At 59.5% G+C, this 17,971-nt stretch overlaps 10 protein-coding genes across 10 annotated transcripts; 6 read left to right on the top strand and 4 right to left on the bottom strand.

The window, feature by feature from the left end:
• Positions 1-163: 163 nt before the first annotated feature.
• EHS24_005488 (uncharacterized protein) lies at positions 164-1,382 on the top strand (the record flags this gene model as incomplete). The annotated part of the gene is made up of 7 exons (XM_028621011.1): positions 164-226; positions 295-499; positions 549-661; positions 701-761; positions 802-987; positions 1,027-1,069; positions 1,112-1,382. The coding sequence occupies 7 exons, from the start codon at positions 164-166 to the stop codon at positions 1,380-1,382; spliced, it is 942 nt and encodes a 313-aa protein (XP_028471750.1).
• A 254-nt stretch (positions 1,383-1,636) lies between these two features.
• Positions 1,637-2,792, bottom strand: EHS24_005487 (uncharacterized protein; the record flags this gene model as incomplete). Its single annotated transcript, XM_028621010.1, has 5 exons — positions 1,637-1,879; positions 1,927-2,054; positions 2,113-2,370; positions 2,481-2,599; positions 2,659-2,792. The coding sequence occupies 5 exons, from the start codon at positions 2,790-2,792 to the stop codon at positions 1,637-1,639; spliced, it is 882 nt and encodes a 293-aa protein (XP_028471749.1).
• A 1,596-nt stretch (positions 2,793-4,388) lies between these two features.
• UBC9 (E2 SUMO-conjugating protein ubc9) lies at positions 4,389-5,387 on the top strand (the record flags this gene model as incomplete). Its single annotated transcript, XM_028621009.1, has 7 exons — positions 4,389-4,391; positions 4,433-4,495; positions 4,560-4,661; positions 4,715-4,886; positions 5,006-5,139; positions 5,183-5,262; positions 5,324-5,387. 7 exons carry the CDS (start codon positions 4,389-4,391, stop codon positions 5,385-5,387), a joined length of 618 nt encoding a protein of 205 aa, XP_028471748.1.
• A 213-nt stretch (positions 5,388-5,600) lies between these two features.
• Positions 5,601-6,390, bottom strand: EHS24_005485 (uncharacterized protein; the record flags this gene model as incomplete). The annotated part of the gene is made up of 2 exons (XM_028621008.1): positions 5,601-6,155; positions 6,226-6,390. 2 exons carry the CDS (start codon positions 6,388-6,390, stop codon positions 5,601-5,603), a joined length of 720 nt encoding a protein of 239 aa, XP_028471747.1.
• A 240-nt stretch (positions 6,391-6,630) lies between these two features.
• EHS24_005484 (uncharacterized protein) lies at positions 6,631-7,115 on the top strand (the record flags this gene model as incomplete). Its single annotated transcript, XM_028621007.1, has 3 exons — positions 6,631-6,637; positions 6,687-6,967; positions 7,080-7,115. 3 exons carry the CDS (start codon positions 6,631-6,633, stop codon positions 7,113-7,115), a joined length of 324 nt encoding a protein of 107 aa, XP_028471746.1.
• A 729-nt stretch (positions 7,116-7,844) lies between these two features.
• EHS24_005483 (uncharacterized protein) lies at positions 7,845-8,839 on the top strand (the record flags this gene model as incomplete). The annotated part of the gene is made up of 3 exons (XM_028621006.1): positions 7,845-8,025; positions 8,088-8,751; positions 8,815-8,839. The coding sequence occupies 3 exons, from the start codon at positions 7,845-7,847 to the stop codon at positions 8,837-8,839; spliced, it is 870 nt and encodes a 289-aa protein (XP_028471745.1).
• Positions 8,840-9,036: 197 nt separating this feature from the next.
• On the bottom strand, positions 9,037-10,450 carry EHS24_005482 (uncharacterized protein; the record flags this gene model as incomplete). Its single annotated transcript, XM_028621005.1, has 2 exons — positions 9,037-9,643; positions 9,690-10,450. The coding sequence occupies 2 exons, from the start codon at positions 10,448-10,450 to the stop codon at positions 9,037-9,039; spliced, it is 1,368 nt and encodes a 455-aa protein (XP_028471744.1).
• Positions 10,451-10,895: 445 nt separating this feature from the next.
• On the bottom strand, positions 10,896-12,861 carry EHS24_005481 (uncharacterized protein; the record flags this gene model as incomplete). Its single annotated transcript, XM_028621004.1, has 2 exons — positions 10,896-12,496; positions 12,552-12,861. The coding sequence occupies 2 exons, from the start codon at positions 12,859-12,861 to the stop codon at positions 10,896-10,898; spliced, it is 1,911 nt and encodes a 636-aa protein (XP_028471743.1).
• Positions 12,862-13,262: 401 nt separating this feature from the next.
• EHS24_005480 (uncharacterized protein) lies at positions 13,263-14,649 on the top strand (the record flags this gene model as incomplete). Its single annotated transcript, XM_028621003.1, has 8 exons — positions 13,263-13,277; positions 13,452-13,458; positions 13,525-13,536; positions 13,588-13,620; positions 13,789-13,886; positions 14,089-14,196; positions 14,255-14,312; positions 14,372-14,649. The coding sequence occupies 8 exons, from the start codon at positions 13,263-13,265 to the stop codon at positions 14,647-14,649; spliced, it is 609 nt and encodes a 202-aa protein (XP_028471742.1).
• Positions 14,650-16,013: 1,364 nt separating this feature from the next.
• ARD1_1 (N-terminal acetyltransferase A complex catalytic subunit ard1) lies at positions 16,014-17,411 on the top strand (the record flags this gene model as incomplete). The annotated part of the gene is made up of 5 exons (XM_028621002.1): positions 16,014-16,052; positions 16,253-16,348; positions 16,408-16,422; positions 16,475-16,595; positions 16,645-17,411. 5 exons carry the CDS (start codon positions 16,014-16,016, stop codon positions 17,409-17,411), a joined length of 1,038 nt encoding a protein of 345 aa, XP_028471741.1.
• Positions 17,412-17,971: the final 560 nt, after the last annotated feature.

The raw sequence follows: 17,971 nt of genomic DNA, 5'->3' as shown, positions 1-17,971 counted from the left end.
GCGAACGAAAACAAACTGGTTGACGGTGTTGCCGGCGGAAAATACTCGGATAATTGCGGGGAAGTGGGGTTCGGAAGGGGAGGGGACATCGGTTTCAACGAGGACGAGATTTGACGAGACCACCATCTTGCTATCTCTCCATCTCTCTCCCCATCTAGACACGATGCCGGTTCGCGTCCTCTCTCTGTGCGGATTCACGCAAAACTCGACCATCTACTCCAAGCAGGTATGCATCACGGTGATACTGCCAGATCCCGCGGGTGTGGTGCTGACAAACCCCTTTTCTTTCCCCAGCTCGGCGCGATCCGCAAGACATGTAAGAACGCCGAGTTCGTCTTCCTCGAGCCTCCTATCATCGTCCAGAAGGCGGACATGCCATGGGCCCAGACTTCCCTGGACGATTTTGCGTCCAACGCTACCACCGAGACCGAGCAGCAAACCCCCGAGACAACTCCGCGTGCTTGGTGGCTTACTGGCGGCGACAAGAGCGTCTACAAGAGTGAGCATGCCGAGGTACACCGTCTACGCCGTCCAGCTGACTTGTACAGGGTTTGACGAGACCCTCACTTATATTCATGACTTTATGGTTAAGAACGGCCCCTTTGACGGTATCATGGGTTTCAGCCAGGGCGCCTGCATGGCCTCGATCCTTGCTGCTCTCGTGGGTTACATGCTACATGCTCTAATTGACCCATCGCAGCTTGAGCAACCCGGCCTTCACCCCAACTGGCCTGCAGAGCCAGCCATTCCCAAGTTCAAGTGTGAGCAAAGCCACTGCGGCGTGGTTGAGCTCACTTGCAGTCGTCATTGCCGTCGGTGGCTTCCTTCCTCAGCCCAATGTGCCATCGTTTGAAGGATGGTTCCCCCTCCCTGCCTCCCTCCCCGTTCTACACGTCATCGGCCGTACCGACGTCGTCGTCCCCGAGGAGCGTAGCAAGACTCTGATCGAGGGCTGCAAGAACTCGCGTGTCGAATACCACACTGGAGGTGAGCTTCGGCTGTGTTGCGGACCAAGCTGACTGTCAGGCCACTTCACCCCGTCCAAGGCTTCCTGGCGCCACTTTTTCAAGTGAGTAACGGCCTGCACAAAACTCCTGTAGCTGACATTCAGTGCGTACATCACTGGTGTCTCCGCCGGCGAGGACCAGAACGATATCGCCCCCGTCAACTCGTTCGGCCCCTCGGGTACCAACACGCCCGCCAGCACCAGTGGGGCCGGAACCCCTCGTCCGGCCTCGCCCGCCGTGCCCTCCATGTCCGCTCCCTCTCCCCTTGCCACCACTTCCAGTACAACTGCCGACCCGGTGGCGGCTGCGGTCAGCGCCATTGACCTGAACGGCACCAAGACGGAGGAGGATGGCCAGACCAAGGCCAAGGTTTAGAGCAGCGTGGCGTGTAAGTTATTAGTTGTTCTGCTAATTAGTCATAGATGCAAGCCTGAATATCTTCCGCTTACTACTCACGCACCAGTTTGTGCACATGGTGGAACACTGTATAATCACGACGTCACTAATTCATTCTTTTTTTGGCTTTTCTATTTTTCTAGACACTCAGGTTTTAGCTTGCTCGATTTCTCACAGCATCGCTAGCGAGACGACCGGCCTGCAGCCGTCGCGCAATGAGGATTTCACCCTGCTTAGTAGTAGCAGCCCGAGATGGTGACGCCGGCGTAAGGTCCAAGGTGGACCGAGGTGCCAGTGGCGGCAGCAAGGCTGTCCTGGCAAGCCTTGTTCTCCTGGCCGGGGCAGGCAATGTACTTGGTGCCAGCAGCGTTGGCGATCCAGATCTCGTTACTGCTCTGCTGGAAGCCCATGGCCTGCGAAGGGGACTGGGGGACGGCATCGTTGTAGTTGACAATGTGCTGGGCGCGGGTGCCGAGCTGCGTGTGTGTGAGCCAAGCTATTGAGCAAGTTGTCGGTGACTTACGGTGCTGTCGACGTAGTCGGCCCAGGCCTGGTTACCAACACGAGGCGACGCGAAGAGACGGCCGTACACGGTGGCGCTGGTGAACTTCTGCTGGAGGTAGGTAGCGAGCTGGTGTCCGATGGCGCCACCTAGGAACAGGTTAGCTAGTGTCCACCCGATGGGTTTTAATAAATTTCCAGTACCAACCGAGCGAGTGACCAATGACAATCACGTCCGTGATACCGGCGTCGAGGCCAGACTGGACGCCAGTGGCGACGCCGGGCGCGATGCGGGTGAAAGCCGAGTAGAAGCCGTGGTGAAGCTTGGCGCCGCTGAGGTTGGGGAAGTAAGTCGAGTCGGGAGCGGTGGGCGTGTAGTCCATGTCGACGGCGATGCTTGCGTACGACAGAGCGTTGGTGCCACAGACGGAGACGATAATGGCGCTACCGTTGTTGAGAACGTACCCTGGTGAAAGTAAGCATATGCCCAGGTCAACGCCGCGGTCGGTCTCCCGTGGGGTCGCCGATGGCCACCGGGGGATGACAGTGGTACCCTGGCGCAGGGTGTGTACGTACAGTACGGAGTCTGGGCATTGTCGCCGCCGGTGGCGTACACGGTCTGCGGGGTGGCGAGGTTCTTGCATGCTGTACCACACGACCAGCTCTTGATCTTTGAGCTCGCGCAGTAGGCAGCGCTAAAGAAAGCTTGTCAGTGCAATGTTCCTCTGGTTCCAAGGCCCAAGCATGTACGTACGAGGCATAGTATGCCAGGTTCTTCCAAGGTGCGATCTGCTCGGAGGTCAGAGTGACGACACTGTCGCGACGCTCCGGCGTGGGCGTGGCGAAGGCAGTCGTGGCAGCGAGAGCGAGGGTGAGGAGCTGGAGCATCTTGTAAAGCTGTAGCTGAGTGTTGTCTTGCGAAGAAAGTGGTCTTGTCGGCTCAGTCCTGCCTGTTTATATAGCTTGCATTTGCGACCCAGCTACGTCGCCAGTGTGCCACTTTACCACTGCGCCACTGCTCATGCTCGGCAACATTCCTGCGTTGGTTGCTTAACCGGTCGGCTCGATACTTTTGGGGAGACGACCGACAATCTCAAACACGTTGGAACACAGTTGGACCACCGGGCGTGTAGGCTCAACGCATCGGGGTTGAGTGAAACCGCACGTCAAGCACCTGCAAAACGCACTAGTGTTTGACCTTCCTTACCTTGACCTCACCAATGTCCCAATGGTAGCCGAGAACCGACATGCCCCGACCCTGGTATTTGGGGTTTACACTGCTCGTCTTCGCGACGGTTTGAGCATGAATGAAGTCCTGGATGGCTTGAATGCCGCACACAGCCTGTTCAACATACCTTCAACCCCACTACCCCACTTGCCAAGCTTTGTGTGGCGGCATTAGGCGCAAAGCATGCCACAAACGATGCATGGAGGCACGGAGGTGAGACGAGGCACTCCGGAACTCCGGCGTTGTGCCATGCGTGTTGAATCGCCCGCACGCGTCTTGTGCGTACCAGTGTTCAATATCCATCCAGAGAACGGTGAATGCGGAAAGTAACCGGTCGACGCCATGTCCGCGAGAAGGCCAGTTTCAGAAGCTCATCCACCACACATTCCATGCTTGCCCGCTCGGCCACACGCGTCATGTGCGCATACCGATGTTCGATATCCACTCATTGCCACTCATAGAATGGTGGATCCGGAAAGTAACCGGTCGACGCCTTGTTGGTGAACAGGTCAGTTTCAGAAGCTCCTGCAACTCGGCCTGGACCTTTTGCAAAGCCCCGGTTACTGGGAGGCTGGGAGGCTAAGTGGAATGAAAGGAACGGTGAACCGTGCAGCACAGACCATTTAGTCTCGTCCTGGAGCAGTCTCTGGATCTCTGGTCTGGCGTCTGGCGCGTCTGGGCACAGACTGGTCAATGTGCTGAGTCAGAGAAAGGTGATGGCCATGGTCGAAACGTTGGGGCAATTGGGGGACACGTGACAACGGGGGTAAGCCATGAACCCTCGATTCCCTCAAAAGACCCTCGGAGATCCTCGAAGATCCTCAGAAACCGGTAACTTGGACCACGGTTGGTCCGGAGGCGGTGGTCGCCCTCACTTGCCATGAACAATCTCGATATGCTGGACGCCGCCATGCTGCAACGGTTCTTCCCCTCCTGTTGTCAAAGAATAAAAGTACACCTCGTCTGCCAAATCGACCACCACCTGCGTCGCCACACTGCGTGGCCAGCTGCCAATCTTGCCACCTGGCAAGCTATCGCCAACTGCCACCTCTTTTGGGATCGACGGGAGCAGATAGGTGGAGGAAGGATCGACCATTTGCCAACGGAACCAGATAGGAATGCCAACCAAAATAGGCGTGCGCTGGCGTGCCTTTGGTGTTGATTGAATCTGATCAGGCGAGCGGACTTTGTCCTCTAAATCAACAACATCCCCTTCCTTTTCGCATATACCACTTGAACCTAGACCCTTGACGATAATGGTGAGCTAAGCGGATATGAGGTCGCCAAGCTAACATGTCAGAGCTCCCTCGCGACCGCCCGCCTCACCGAGGAGCGCAAGCAGTGGCGCAAGGACCACCCCTTTGTAAGTGTCATGTCGCGTGGACGAGGTCTTCTGTGGCGACAGCAGCGCTGCCCAGGTTGCGTAGCCTGAAAGGCGGCGGTCGTGCGCCGCCAGGAAGGTTATTGCGTTACCGCAATACCTTCCTGGTGCTATGTGGGTCACTCGGATGGACATCTGCGAGCTGCCCGTCCCATTTGCTTGTGTCCCACCTCTTGATAGTTAATCCTGCTGATGAACAAGGGTTTCTACGCCAAGCCCATGAAGAATGACGATGGCACACTCAACATGATGAAGTGGGAGGTGGGAATTCCCGGCAAGGAGGAGGTGGGTATAGCTCTGCCAAACGAACGAGCTGACAAGCAGACCGACTGGGAGGGCGGCGTCTACGTCGTCAAGATGGAGTTCCCGACTGGTGAGTGGCGAAGACGGTGCAGCGTGTGAACGTCCGCGGGGGCGTGGGACTGTCCAGTAGTCCAGTGATGAGAGGCGAAAACTGTGTGGGAACGACGGGACGCAGCTGACACTGTACAGAGTACCCCACCAAGCCCCCCAAGTGCAAGTTCGACCCTCCCCTTTTCCACCCCAACGTCTACCCCTCCGGCACCATCTGTCTCTCGATCCTGGACGAGGAGAAGTCGTGGAAGCCCGCTATTACCATCAAGCAGGTGTGTACCTGGCTGTCGATGTTTTCGCTCCTAACACATCCAGATTGTTCTCGGCATCCAGGACTTGCTTGACAACGCCAACATTGGCGACCCCGCGCAGATTGACGCCTACCAGATGTTCAAGTGAGTGCTAGCAGCTTCGCGGTACCGACTTGCAGCTGCGACGGCGCTGACATGTTTGCAGGAACGACCGCCCCGCGTATAACAAGCGCATTAAGATTCAGGCCATCGAGCGCAGGCAGAAGTAAAGCTGGCGCCTGTTGGTATGAGCCTAGACCATCCGTCCCGTTTTTGGTTGTCCCCAGCATAGTTCCGTACCGGCTCAGAGGGGCCGTCACCATGTCACTGTAGTATAATACTCTCATGTGTGGCACGGTGGATACTGACGTGAGAGGGGAGGGGGGCTCAGCGCCGAAGAACCGTTTCCAACGGGCTATGCCTATACGCTGCATCATGCCTGTCTAGTCCTTACTGCGGACCGAATAGTAGTCTCTTTGGTAGTGAATGAGCGAGTCTTCGCCCTTTGATTTTATTGCGTCCACGACTCTGCAGATGAACAGCTCGCTGCCCTCTGCGGTGCTTGTCGTGTCCTTGCCGCCGACATGACGGAGGGGCACCGAGTAACACACCTCGCAGCGGAGACAGCCCACTGCGCTCGTGAGCGCTGGTGGGTCCCCGTCATCCCAACACTCCTGAACCGCAAAGATGGGTGCTTGGTCCTGACCCGGACGAGCGAGGGCGTCGGCCACGGGCTGGTTGGCGCCAGACAGCAATGACACTGTGACAGGTGTGGGGGCCGTCTGGTCCGGCTGCGGGCGGAGATAGTCTGCCATGCGGGAAGGGAGGCGGAGAGAAAAGGCGACAAGGGGGTGAGGCTCGAGTGTCAAGCTCGCAAACGACGTGAGCGTCGCGCCGTGGTATTTTGACGACGATGCCGCTGGTGGGAGAGATCCGGGCGTGATGGATGCGGAGGAAGACGGAACGTCTCGTGTCCGCGCCACGGCAACAACAACGGGCTGCCAGTCAGTAAAAAAAAAAAAGTTGACTACCCCTCTACTACAGCGATCCTGTTGTCTTATCGCTCACCTGGGCAAAGCTGCGGAGCACCTCGCGCATCTGCACGCCGACCTCCGCCTCGGACGGCGCCACCTGTCGGGCCGTCGTGGTCGACATTGGCTTTGCGGCACCCGCCGTCGTCGACGAGAGCACGCGCACGCCGCGCGACACGATTCGTCCTCCGCGGACGAGCATGGCGGCGTGAGGCGGGGATGCGAGGCTTGCGATGGACGCGGTGAAGCGGCGGTGGGAGAGAGATGTTGTTCGGCAATGTCCCAAACCCAAAGTCAACTCGGCAATGGAAAGCGTGGCCTAAAACACGGACTTGAAGTCGAATCTCCGTTTTCCCCGCATGTTTTTGCAGTCGCACGCGACGTCAAGTGGATCATCGACCTGTTCAGCTTGTCCATCTAGACCACGTCCCACCCCGCAACCATGTCTTGTGAGTGCTGGCCGTGCTGCCTCCCTACAGTTCTTTTACTGACATCCAGCCGCCATGAAGGAGCAGATCTCGGCGCTTGCTGCACGCAAGGCGACCGTGCAGACCCACCCTGGCCAGCAGAATGCGCTCGTGCCAGCGGCCAAGCTCGCCAAGAACAAGCGTCTCCCCGCTACCATGATCACCCCGGCGGGCAAGATCGAGGTGTCCAAGAAGATCAAGTCGAACGGCGACAGCTCGAAGAAGAAGAAGCGTTCCGAGGCCGGCAAGGAGAAGGCTCTCGAGCGCATGGAGCGCCTCCAGGTCAAGGTCCAGCACAGCGAGGACAAGAAGGTGAGTGGCGAGCGGGAGTGCAGCTATCGGATCATCGGTGGACAGCGTAGCTAGTGTATTTCCATCTCTCGCCATGGGTGTGCTGTCGTCGACGGTGCGCTGACTCTATCAGGCCAAGAGGAAACGCGCCAAGCTCGCCTGGGAGTAGACACTTCCTTGACCTTTGTTTCCCCTCTTGATCCCCACCACCCACCGACACCGCCGCCCACGCGTTACGACCGCCGCTGTATGTATTTGATAACCAGTAGACTGCATGGATGTGTCTGGAGTAGAAGACTGTGGCTACGAGGCCATCGGCTACAGGTCCGCTGCGAGGCGAGCGCAGGTGTGCGGCCAGAAAGCCGACAGCAGCGAGGTACATGACCGGGCCACACGTGCCACACCACGGGACCTCGAGATCCCCATGTACTGTACACAGATCACCCACAGCTGTTGCTTTGCGGAGACTGGACAAGTGTCAGAGGCAGCGAGCGGTTCACGCGTTTGCCGCTGTAGTGGCCACAATGTGTGGCAACCGGAACATGCCGTGTCGGGATTTCTTTTCAGCAGACCCCCTTGACCATTCTTTGATTCCAAGCAACACGAGGCTGGCGACTGCATATGACTAAGGCCCTCTTCTGCACGCTGCCTTTGAACTCGGATGCATGCATGGGATGGACACATTGCCGAGTGGCCAAAGCAGTGGCAACGACGGCCCAATCCCTCTGCTCCGATTAGTCCGACCAAATGCGACTCCCCCGTTGCCCCTGTGCTTACAGAGTGACTGACCCCGCCGCCGCCTCCCACCACACAACTCCACTCGCAACAGACACACAAATATAATCTCCTCTTCCACCTCGTTCGTCATCTGTCCAACCAAAACACCCACTGTCCCACCATGCGTTCAGCAATCGCCTCGTCATCTCGCTCGGCCCTCGCCGCCGCCCGCCCCACTGCGCGCCCGCTCGCCCGTGCCGCCGTGCGCACCCTCGCCACCTCGGCGCCTGCTTACGCACCCCGTCTTGCGCTGTCGCGCAGCGTCGTTGCGCCCATGCCTCGTCTCGCTGTGGGCCAGCAAGGTGGGTAGTCTTTCTTTTTTTTTCGTGCAGCTATTCTACCCGCAAACCACTGACTGTCCCAGCGCGCACAATGTTCATCCAGACCGAGACGACCCCCAACGAGGCTTCGCTCAAGTTTATCCCCGGTGTGCCCGTCATGGAGAGCGGCGGCACGCACGAGTTCCTCGACCTGCGGTCTGCGCTGCCGTCGCCCTTGGCCACGCGCCTGCTGTCTATTGAGGGCCTTGTCGGTGTCTTTTTCGGCCCCGACTTTGTCACCTGCTCCAAGGACGAGGCGTACAACTGGTCGATCCTCAAGCCCGAGGTGTTTGCCATTCTCATGGAACACTTTTCGTCGGGCGCCCCCCTGTTCAAGGAGGGCCAGGAGAGCTCGGGTGCCGAGGACACGCGCGTGCTCGACACGGACTCGGAGGTGGTCGCCATGATCAAGGAGCTGCTCGAGACGCGCGTCCGCCCCGCCATCATGGAGGACGGCGGCGACATTGAGTACAAGGGTTTCATCGAGGACACGGGTCTCGTCATGCTCAAGCTCAAGGGCTCGTGCCGTGGCTGCTCGTCGTCGAGCGTCACCCTCAAGAACGGTATTGAGCGCATGCTCATGCACTACATCCCCGAGGTGCAGGGCGTGGAGCAGTTTATCGACGAGGAGGAGCGTATCGCCCTTGACGAGTTCAACAAGCTCGAGGCCAGGCTGGCCAAGGAGAACGGCGGAGAGAAGAAGGCCGAGTAAGTCGTCTACCTCCTCCCGAGAGCTCGAGGCATAGCCGACGGCGCTGACACCAACACCAGCATGAGCCAGTACATGTCCCACTAGTAGTATGCATAGAACCCCATCTCATCGGAAACACATGTCGGCGGCTGCAGCTTTACACTGAGAGGTGCTTGCTTTTCTTTCTTTCTTTCTTTTTGATTGGAAAAAATGCTCAAGTCCATGCAGAATGGCTACATACGAGATTACACAGTCCAGCTCCAGCTCCAACAATGCACCGTCTCACGACTCTGGCAATGTCGCTAGTGGCCAGACCATCCGGGCGGCGCAGGGCCAAACACCATCTCCGCGACCGACTCGATCGTCTTGATCGTCGCCTCGTCGGTCCAGATCGTGAGGAGGATGCGCTCCTCGTTCTCGTCCTCGACCGGGTAGACGATACGTGGGGGAGGCGGGGCGGGAGTGCTGCGAGACGACGATGACGAGCCGGCGATGGGCGGGTCGACGACGGTGTTGAAGGACGGTGGGCGGGCGGACGCAGACGACGACGACGACGGCTCTGGCTGGTCGGCGCGCTCGTCGTCGTCGTCACCGTCATCGTGCTCTCCCTCTGCGTCTCCGTCTGCTGTCGCCGCCGAAGCTGAAGCCGCCGCTGCTGGCTTCTTCTTTTTCTTCTTGTTCTTCTTCTTCTTGGGCTTGCGCTTGGGCTCCTCGAGCGTCTTTGTGAAATAGTGTGTCTGCACGCCGGCGCGCAGGGCGAGGATCGAGTCTGGCGTCATGGGAACGCGCGTGTGCAGTTGGGGGAGGAAGCAGTCGATGATACTCTCGCCCGTCACGTTGGTCGGCGGACGGCGGAGGTTGATGAAGAAGGCGTACGAGTCGCGGTCGTACTGTTTTCCCAGTTTGTAGCTGTTCCCTGTCAGTGACAAAGTCGCAAATGGCCATATTCCCTCACCTGTCATCCACGCCAACGTCAATGGTCACCATGGTACCCAGCCCGGCAAGTCGGAAGGGGTGCACGTCCGTCTCCTCGGGCACGCCGCAGCGCGCCTTGACAGCCTGGGCGGCGGCCATGAGTTCCCCGCGGTCGATATCCTTTGACCCGTCCGCGTCGGGCAGGATACGCGTGAGCGTCGCTGTCCGCAGGGACGCCCGGTCGAGCTCGGCGAGCGTATCGCGCGGCGACCAGCATGCTTGCCCCTCGCACCCGCCCCAGCCGCCCCACGCCTCTGCCGGCGACACGGCGTTGGGCTCAGACTTGAACACGCCCATGTCCTGGCGGTCGCGGTGGATCTCGCCTCCGCCGCCCAAGATGAGGTCCAGCGTGGCCATGAACCGCAGCGCAGCGGCGCGCGCGGCGGGCGGGTGCGCAGCCTGCCGCTGGAGTGTGCCCGGCGACACGCGCGGAAAGCGTTTGTTGGCCGCAGCAGGGTTACGGCTCGGCCCGGCCGTCGCTGCCTCTTGCGCAATGGCCTCGTCGTTCGAGTCGTACCCGCCATCCTCGCCCGAGCCGGACCCGCCGCCCTCGCCCTCGGCGGACGGGTCGCGTTCCATCAGGCCGCGCCGGCCGAGGCTCAACGACCATGTCTTGGATGCCGGCGGCTCCTTGTCGGGAACGGCAGCGTGCCGCAGGTCCGTGAATGCCGCCCAGAGGTGCGCCTGCATGGCCGGCGTGAGCGTGCTCGACGCCCGGAACGACCAGTATTTGGGTTCCATGGCGAAGCGGCCGGGACGGTAAGGTCGTGTGGTGGTGGTGCTTTTGATTGAAGAGTTTGGAGGGACGAAGTTCATTTCAGTCGAAAACGTCATAAACAAAACATGGCAAAGTGGTGGCGAAGTGATAGGCGCGGGCAAAAATATCTAGGCTTGCCATGGAACATTGCTGTTTCGTGGCAACTTTCAAGTGTATGAAAGCCCTGCCCCCATGCATATCCTATGCAGGGAGCGGGTGTTGAGGCTAACTGTTCGCTGGCAGATGCATAGTGGCTCGGGCTCTTTGGTTTCAGCAGTAACTCGGCAGGGAAGGCGCAAACGTGAGCATAAATGTGGCCAAACGGCAAACCATTTTTCACCATTTTTCTCGTCCGCTCCTTGACACACCAACACACAGAAGACGTAAATGCCTAGATGTCGAGGGACGAATATAACTCTATATGTACATCTACTTGAACCTCGCCTCGGCAGCCCTGGCACGCCTCTCACGCTCAATCTGCATCCTCATCTCGGGACTGAGGCCCGAAAGACCGCCCTCGGAACCGCCAGGACGTCCTCCGAGCTTTTGCGGACCAGACGGCACGCCGAGGTTTTGGAAACTGGCCGCAGGCTTGGGTGCAGCGGCGGCGGCGGCGGCGTCTGCAGCCTCTTGTGCTTCGCGCTCGGCGTCACGCGCCTTTTCCTTTTCCCTCATCTTGTCCCTCAGGCCACGACGGCGCTCGGCCTTTTTGGCGCCTTGCTCCGCCTCGGCCTCCTCGGACAGGCCGGAGGGGACGTGCGCGGCGGTCCAGTCACACCAGTCCGGGTGATCAAAGGCGACACGGCGGAAGATGTTGCGCACACCCTTGGTGGACGCGAGGTCGTAGGGGCGCTTGCCGTCGAGGTCGGCTGCCGGGTCCAGGCGCACCTCGGTAAGGAAGTAGCGCACGACGTCCTCTTGGCCCGCCGCGGCAGCTGTACCGAGGGCAGCGGGGGTGACCTCGTCGCTGTACTTGGTGACAAAGGGACGGAGCGCGTCGAGGCGGCCCTTTTTGATCATGTCAGCCAGACGACGTTGGCGGTCGAGCTTGGCCTCTTCCTCGGGAGAGAGCTTGGGCACCACTGGAGCGGCCACGGGTGCAGGCGCGGCCACGGGTGCGGCCTTGGCCTGCTTTTTGGGCTGGATGGATGCAATGTATGCGTCGTCCTGGGCCTGCAGCGCCTCTTCGGACAGGTGCGACACCTTGACGCGAGTGAGTTCGTGCCAGCAGCGGAGGAGCTCCTGCTGAGTCGGCCGACGAGTAGGGAAGGGAAAGGAGACGACGCGTTCGTCATTCTTCTCCAACACGGCGCCATCATAACCCCAAAAGCTCTTCTTGCCGTGCGTGCTTGCACGCAGGAAGATGCGCTCGGACATGTTCAGGTCCTCCTCCCACTCGGCCATGAGGGCGCGGATCTCCTCCATCAGCGCCTGCTCGCCGTAGCGACGCAGCATGGCACCGGCCGACACGGCCTTGGACTTTGCATTGTCGTTCAAGGCCTGCGAACCACCTTGCTTGCGACGAGTAGTGTAACGGTGGAACGTCTTGTGCTTGAGGATCTTGACCTCGCCGGCACCCTTGACATCCTGCCTGTCGCGCGGACCGCGAGGGCGCAAGCTCACGACCATGCCGGCAAAGTGACCGCCAGCGACCATGAGAAGCGTGATGCGTCGCTCCTCCTCTTCTGGGACGGGTGGGCCCAGCTGGAGTCGCCTCAGTTCGCCAAGGTAGTCGCCTGCAGTATCCAAGGTGCGGAAGAGGGCGCGGATGACACCGAACTGGGTGTTGGCTGGGAGGCCAAGAGAAGCGGGGGCGTTGGGGGCAGTGAACCAGATAACCGCAGTGCGGAGCTGGGCACGCCTGCGCAAGTCGGCGAGCTCGGCCTCCTCGTCCGAGTCGATCTCGTCGTTGGCATTGGCGTTGGCATTTGTGTCGTTCACCTTGGCCTTGGCAAGTAGACGGGTGATGCGGGAGCGCGACGACTCGCCCGACGAGCTCGATGATGCTGAGCCAGAGATACTGGAGACGCCTGCGTCGCGTCAGCATCATGCTTTCCGTCTCCCAATGACATCATGGCTACTCACCCTCGACCATGCCCTCCCACTCGTCAGCGGTGACCGGCTTGCCTTGCAACCTGGCCTTTGCGTTGTATCGGTGCCAGTCCGACTTGAAGTGGGCACGCTGGTCTTCTGGTGTCTCAAAGGATGCGCCGGGACATGCCTGGCACCCGAGGCCAGAAGACGAGGCTGGAATGGGGTCTGCTGGCACTGGCTCAATGGTGGCCGTGACTTCTGCTGTTTGTTCATCCTGGGCCTGGATAGAGCGGACTGTGAGGGCGGCGAGGAGCTCTGGAGGGATGGCGTATACGCTCAACGCTGAGCGCAGAAGAGACATTGCGAAAACGGATGATGCGTGAGGTAGTGGATTATGGGATGAAGAGTATCGAGGCAAGGCGAGAGGCTATATACTCGCTGGCGTCCTTGAAGAAGTCCTTTCTGCCGTGCTCGAGTCGAAGATATGTGGCCAAAAGTCCAAAGCAAGAGAGTAAGCAAAACGAGGCGGCGCGTACGTCACTTTCCGTCGTAAATTACACTTACGTAACCTGATTTCTCGGATCCGAGACCACCCCCTACCCGCGGCGGGCCGCTAGAGCTCTGCACGCTTCCACGCCATACCCCCCCTGTGTGCGCACCGCCTGTGCTCGCCCCCGTGCGCGTCGTCGTTCCACACCGCTCCATCGTCCTCACTCACCTCTCCAATCTACTACTCCTTTATCCCACTACACACAATCCAACATGGCTGAGCAGCTTGTAAGTGTCGCCCGCCAGGTCCTGCAGCCAGGCTCCCTCCAATCGTCTCTTGAGGCGCCGATGCGCCGCGCTTGTTGTGGCAATGACGCGCAGTTGGCTACTCTATAGTCCGCAGGCGCGAGTGCTGTCGTCGCGTCCTCGTTTGCCATCAATGCAGTGCGCTGACCTTTACAGACCAAGGGTGTGTAACCCTGGACATGACGAGTGTTGCCCGAGGACTCTAACTGACATGATCCCCCGCCTACAGAGCAGATTGCCGGTGCGTACTTTGCTGGCGAGCAACCTGAGAAAGCAAACTGACGCGCCGCAGAGTTCAAGGAGGCCTTCTCCCTGTTCGACAAGGGTGTGTAGCTCATCACTGATGGCATGTTGGAAGCGAGCTGACACGTGCTCCTCTCTCTCTCTTTGTTTCCATCGGTCTCCTCTCGCACCCGTTTACTCTCCATCTCTCTCGCCTTCGCCCACCCTCCACCATGATCCTTTGTCGTTGGCACGTGGTTGTTACCTGCAGACGGCGATGGAACCATCACCACCAAGGAGCTCGGCACTGTCATGCGCTCGCTTGGCCAGAACCCCACCCAGGCCGAGCTCGAGGACATGATCAACGAGGTGCGTTTGGTGTCTTGTCGTTGCTCTTGCGTTCTCTCGCATCCAGTCGTTCGTTCCCTGGCGCTGACGGACCGTGCCCTTTCCTTTGTTCCCGTTTTATCTTTGGCATGTCCTTTTACGGTGCTCTCTCCACTGCGCATCTGGTGGCCTCCTCGTTCCCCCTTGTGACTTGACCTTGTGCTCCACCATGCCATGACGACAGGTTGACGCCGACGGCAACAACTCGATCGACTTTGCCGAGTTCATGACCCTCATGGCTCGCAAGATGCACGACACGGACTCGGAGGAGGAGATCCGCGAGGCCTTCAAGGTGGGTCTGGTTTTATTTTAGATTTGCTGTGCCACGGTGGTATAGACTAACGCCTCAGGTCTTTGACAAGAACAACGACGGCCACATCTCGGCCGCTGAGCTCAAGCACGTCATGAGTGAGTACCGATTGCTGGGTGTCTGTCAACAAAGGTATCAGTCAACTGACACATGCCAGCCAACCTCGGCGAGAAGCTCTCGGACGACGAGATCACCCAGATGATCCGTGAGGCCGACAAGGACGGTGACGGCATGATCGACTACAACGAGTTTGTGTCCATGATGATGGCCAAGGTAAGTGCTGCTTTACATAGAACCGCGCCCACCCCACACCCACATCACATACCCCCCCCGGATTTTGGTGGCTTGACCGCACCCGTCATTATTGCTGTGCAATGGTGCTGCTGGTCGGATAACATCGGTCTTGCGGTGGGGTGTGCGGCGTGTGCCAAGTGAACCCTTACTGACACTCTTGGCAGTAAACATGCTTCCTTTCGTCGTCGCGGGTGGTCGTCCCATCAAATCAGTCGTCCGATATCCCGGTGTCTTTTGTGTGCGCCTGGTGTCAAGTAGTAGCCGTGTGAACGATAAAGCAGATGTAAAAAGCTTGCGTGGAGCATGCCCAGTTCCAGCGTGCGGACCTGCCAACAGTGTGTGCGATCCGCGATCCGGGGTGCGCGCCAAGGTGACGCCAGATGCCTAATCTGTTAAAGGGCGTATTCTGATACACGAGACGAAGTGACCACGCCACCGATGTTGTCTGCGTGGCCCCCCCTTGCCGGCCTGTCCATCGCTCCAACACACATGTGCCCGCCGCAGCCGCACGACGCATAGCAACGATGCATGATTGGGCGACCCGGTGAGCTGGCCGGGAGAGCGGTGGTGCACATATCAATGACCCCACTTGCAACTCGGGTTGGGAGGCGTGGGCGGCTTGGGCGGCTTTCGGGGCTGTGGGTTTCAGGGGCGCGGCTGGCGCGGTGTGAGCGAGATGGGATACTACGTCATTGTGAATCCCACAGGCTCTGTGCATCTCTTGCATCCGACACCTTGCCCAAGGTATGCAGTCCCCAGCTCGCTCTAGCTCTGTCCATGTCATACTGCTACTGCATCTGCGAAGTCTAGGAACACTCCGGTCGTCGTGCATCATATCATGCTGGCGGGACAAGTCTCATGACTCGGGGCATGGAAGTAAGTCGCCAAGTGGCCCGCCGGCAAGTGGGGCCTCTTTATCCTGCTGTTTGATACGCGCGCGGCAGACGAGGAACGATGGGTGCCCATTCTCTGCCCTCCCCTCGGAGCGGCCCCCCGTGGTGTCTCATGCAACGGCGCATGCACCTGGCGTTCCTCGCAACCTCACATGCGTTTTGGTGCGGCAATGCTCCGTCGTGACCCTCTCTCCCTCCCCCCCACCCCACTGCGGGCACCACACTTGGCACCCCCGCTTCGCCCACCAGCCCCCCGCGCGGGCGACTCTGTCTTGTCCCCTGTGCGTATCATGGCTCCCCCCCTCTCTGCCGCGGCACATCTCTCGCTCTGCCTACTTACTACTTAAGACCCACTGGCACTCACTCACACCCCCCATCTCCACGTCGTTCCATTCTGTTCTTCTTGAACCATCAAAGTCATCCACCCAGACCCTCTACCTCACACATTCTACCCCACACTACACCCACAGTGCGTACCACAGCCACCACTATCTCCATCTCTCCCCCCCCCCCCTTGTCCCAACCCCACATCTCCGTGACCCTCAATCTTCCCCGCGCCGTCATGTATCCCCTTATCCCCTGCCACCACCAGCTCACACAAGCAGTCTCAAAATGGTCTCTGGTACTATGAAGGCTCTCGTCTACGACGAGGTGAGTACTCTCGAGCTCGTGTCGCGCGTCCTCGCGGATCGCGTTAAGCATGGTGCCGTGGCACACCGGGATCCCGGGCGGCGTCCACGCCGTCCCAGCGCCCCACATGTGCCCAATCTGTCCCACCACTTGCCGCCGGCGAAAGCCATTGCACCCACCCACCTACCCGCACCCACGCAACTGACATTTTCGCCTTGCAGCCCCGCAAGTTCTCGGTCAAGCAGGTGCCCATCCCCCAGATCAACGACGATGAGATCCTCCTCAAGATCCTCATCTGTGGTTTCTGCGGCACGGACGTGAGTGGCTTGCAGGACACTGATAACATACGCGGCATTTATGCTGACGTCTCCGACAGGGCCACATCCACGAGGTGAGCCGCCGTGGCGGTGGCGCGCAATGTGTTTATGCTGACGCTGGAAAAGGGTGACTTCAACCCCAAGTTCCCCCTCATCCCTGGCCACGAGGGTGTCGGCACCGTCGTCGAGATGGGCAAGAACGTCGAGGGCTTCAAGATTGGCGACCGTGTCGCTGCCGATGTCGGAAGTGAGTGAAACCCCAGGACATACTCGAGACCTTGCACTGACTTTGCTAGCCAACTGCGGTCACTGCCACTACTGCCGCCGTGGCGAGCCCCTGCTCTGCACCAACTTTGAGGCTGCCGGTGTGCGCCTTGACGGCGCGTTTGCCGAGTACATCAAGTACCCCTTCTCCAAGTGTTCGGTCATCACCAAGCTGTCGGACGAGGACGCCACACTGCTCGAGCCGGCCTCGTGCGCCGTGCACGGCATGGACAAGCTCAAGATGCCCTTTGGCTCCAAGTGTCTGCTCATCGGCGCCGGTCCCACGGGTCTCATTCTCGCCCAGCTGATGAAGATTGGCGGAGCGTCGTCGGTCACCATCGCCGCCAACGCGGGCCTCAAGATGGACCTGGCGCGCAAGATTGGCGCCGCCGACCACTACATTGACTTGGACCGCACCAACGCCACGTCGCAGTGGGCCCAGATCAAAAAGGACAACCCGTACGGCTTTGACGTCGTGGCCGAGTGCACCGGTGTCGAGAGCATCATCAACGACTCTATCAACTATGTCGCGCGTGGCGGCACGCTCCTCGTGTACGGCGTGTACGAGGACGACGCGAGGGTCAAGTGGAGCCCGTCGCAGATCTTTGGCAACGAGCTGCGCATCATCGGCTCGTTCTCCCAGGTCTACTGCTTCCCGCGCGCCGTCGAGCTCCTCGAGTCGGGCAAGGTCAACGTCAAGGGCATGGTCACGGACGTCTACACCATCGACCAGTGGCAGGAGGCCCTGGACAAGATGAACTCGCGCAAGGCGCTCAAGATTGCCATCCGTCCCAACTAGGTGGGCAACAAAAGGCGCAACGTGAAGAAGCAAGGACGACGTGAAACAGGATCAATATTGTATTAGATCATGCGTAGTGGAGATGTAGCCAGTTGTGAAGTCACCTGCAGAGCTGACTGGGTCTTCTGACTGAGCCTGAGCCTTCTGACGCCTGACACTCACACAAGGACTCTGGAGAAGGGACGTAGGGTGAGGCCGGCGTGACGTGCCAGAAGCTTCAGAAGCGGCCCCGGACAACGAGGCACAGAGGCGTACCATGACACACAGTAGAAGGTTACACGCGAACGAAACCGGCTAAGCAGTCAAACGACGACATACACGCCAAGAGTGTGTGGGGAGGGGAGGGGAGTGGGCGAAGAAGACAAGAGGACATGAGATGGACGAGTACACAGCAACCAGACGGAAATGGAAGCTGCATCCCGGTGGAGCATGGGCCAATCCCCCACCTCCCACCCCCGGCCCCCAGCCTGCTCGCTCATCGCTCGCGGTCCTCGTTGGCTGACATGCTCGCCCAACCATGTCCGGCTATAGCGCGGCGTCTGCCTGTGATCCGATGAGCG

This window comes from Apiotrichum porosum (assembly GCF_003942205.1).
Source record: "Apiotrichum porosum strain DSM 27194 chromosome Unknown scaffold_23, whole genome shotgun sequence".
NCBI classification, from domain to species: domain Eukaryota; kingdom Fungi; phylum Basidiomycota; class Tremellomycetes; order Trichosporonales; family Trichosporonaceae; genus Apiotrichum; species Apiotrichum porosum.
The sequence above is the reverse complement of the archived record's forward strand: the minus strand, read 5'-3'. Positions and strand labels throughout refer to the sequence as shown.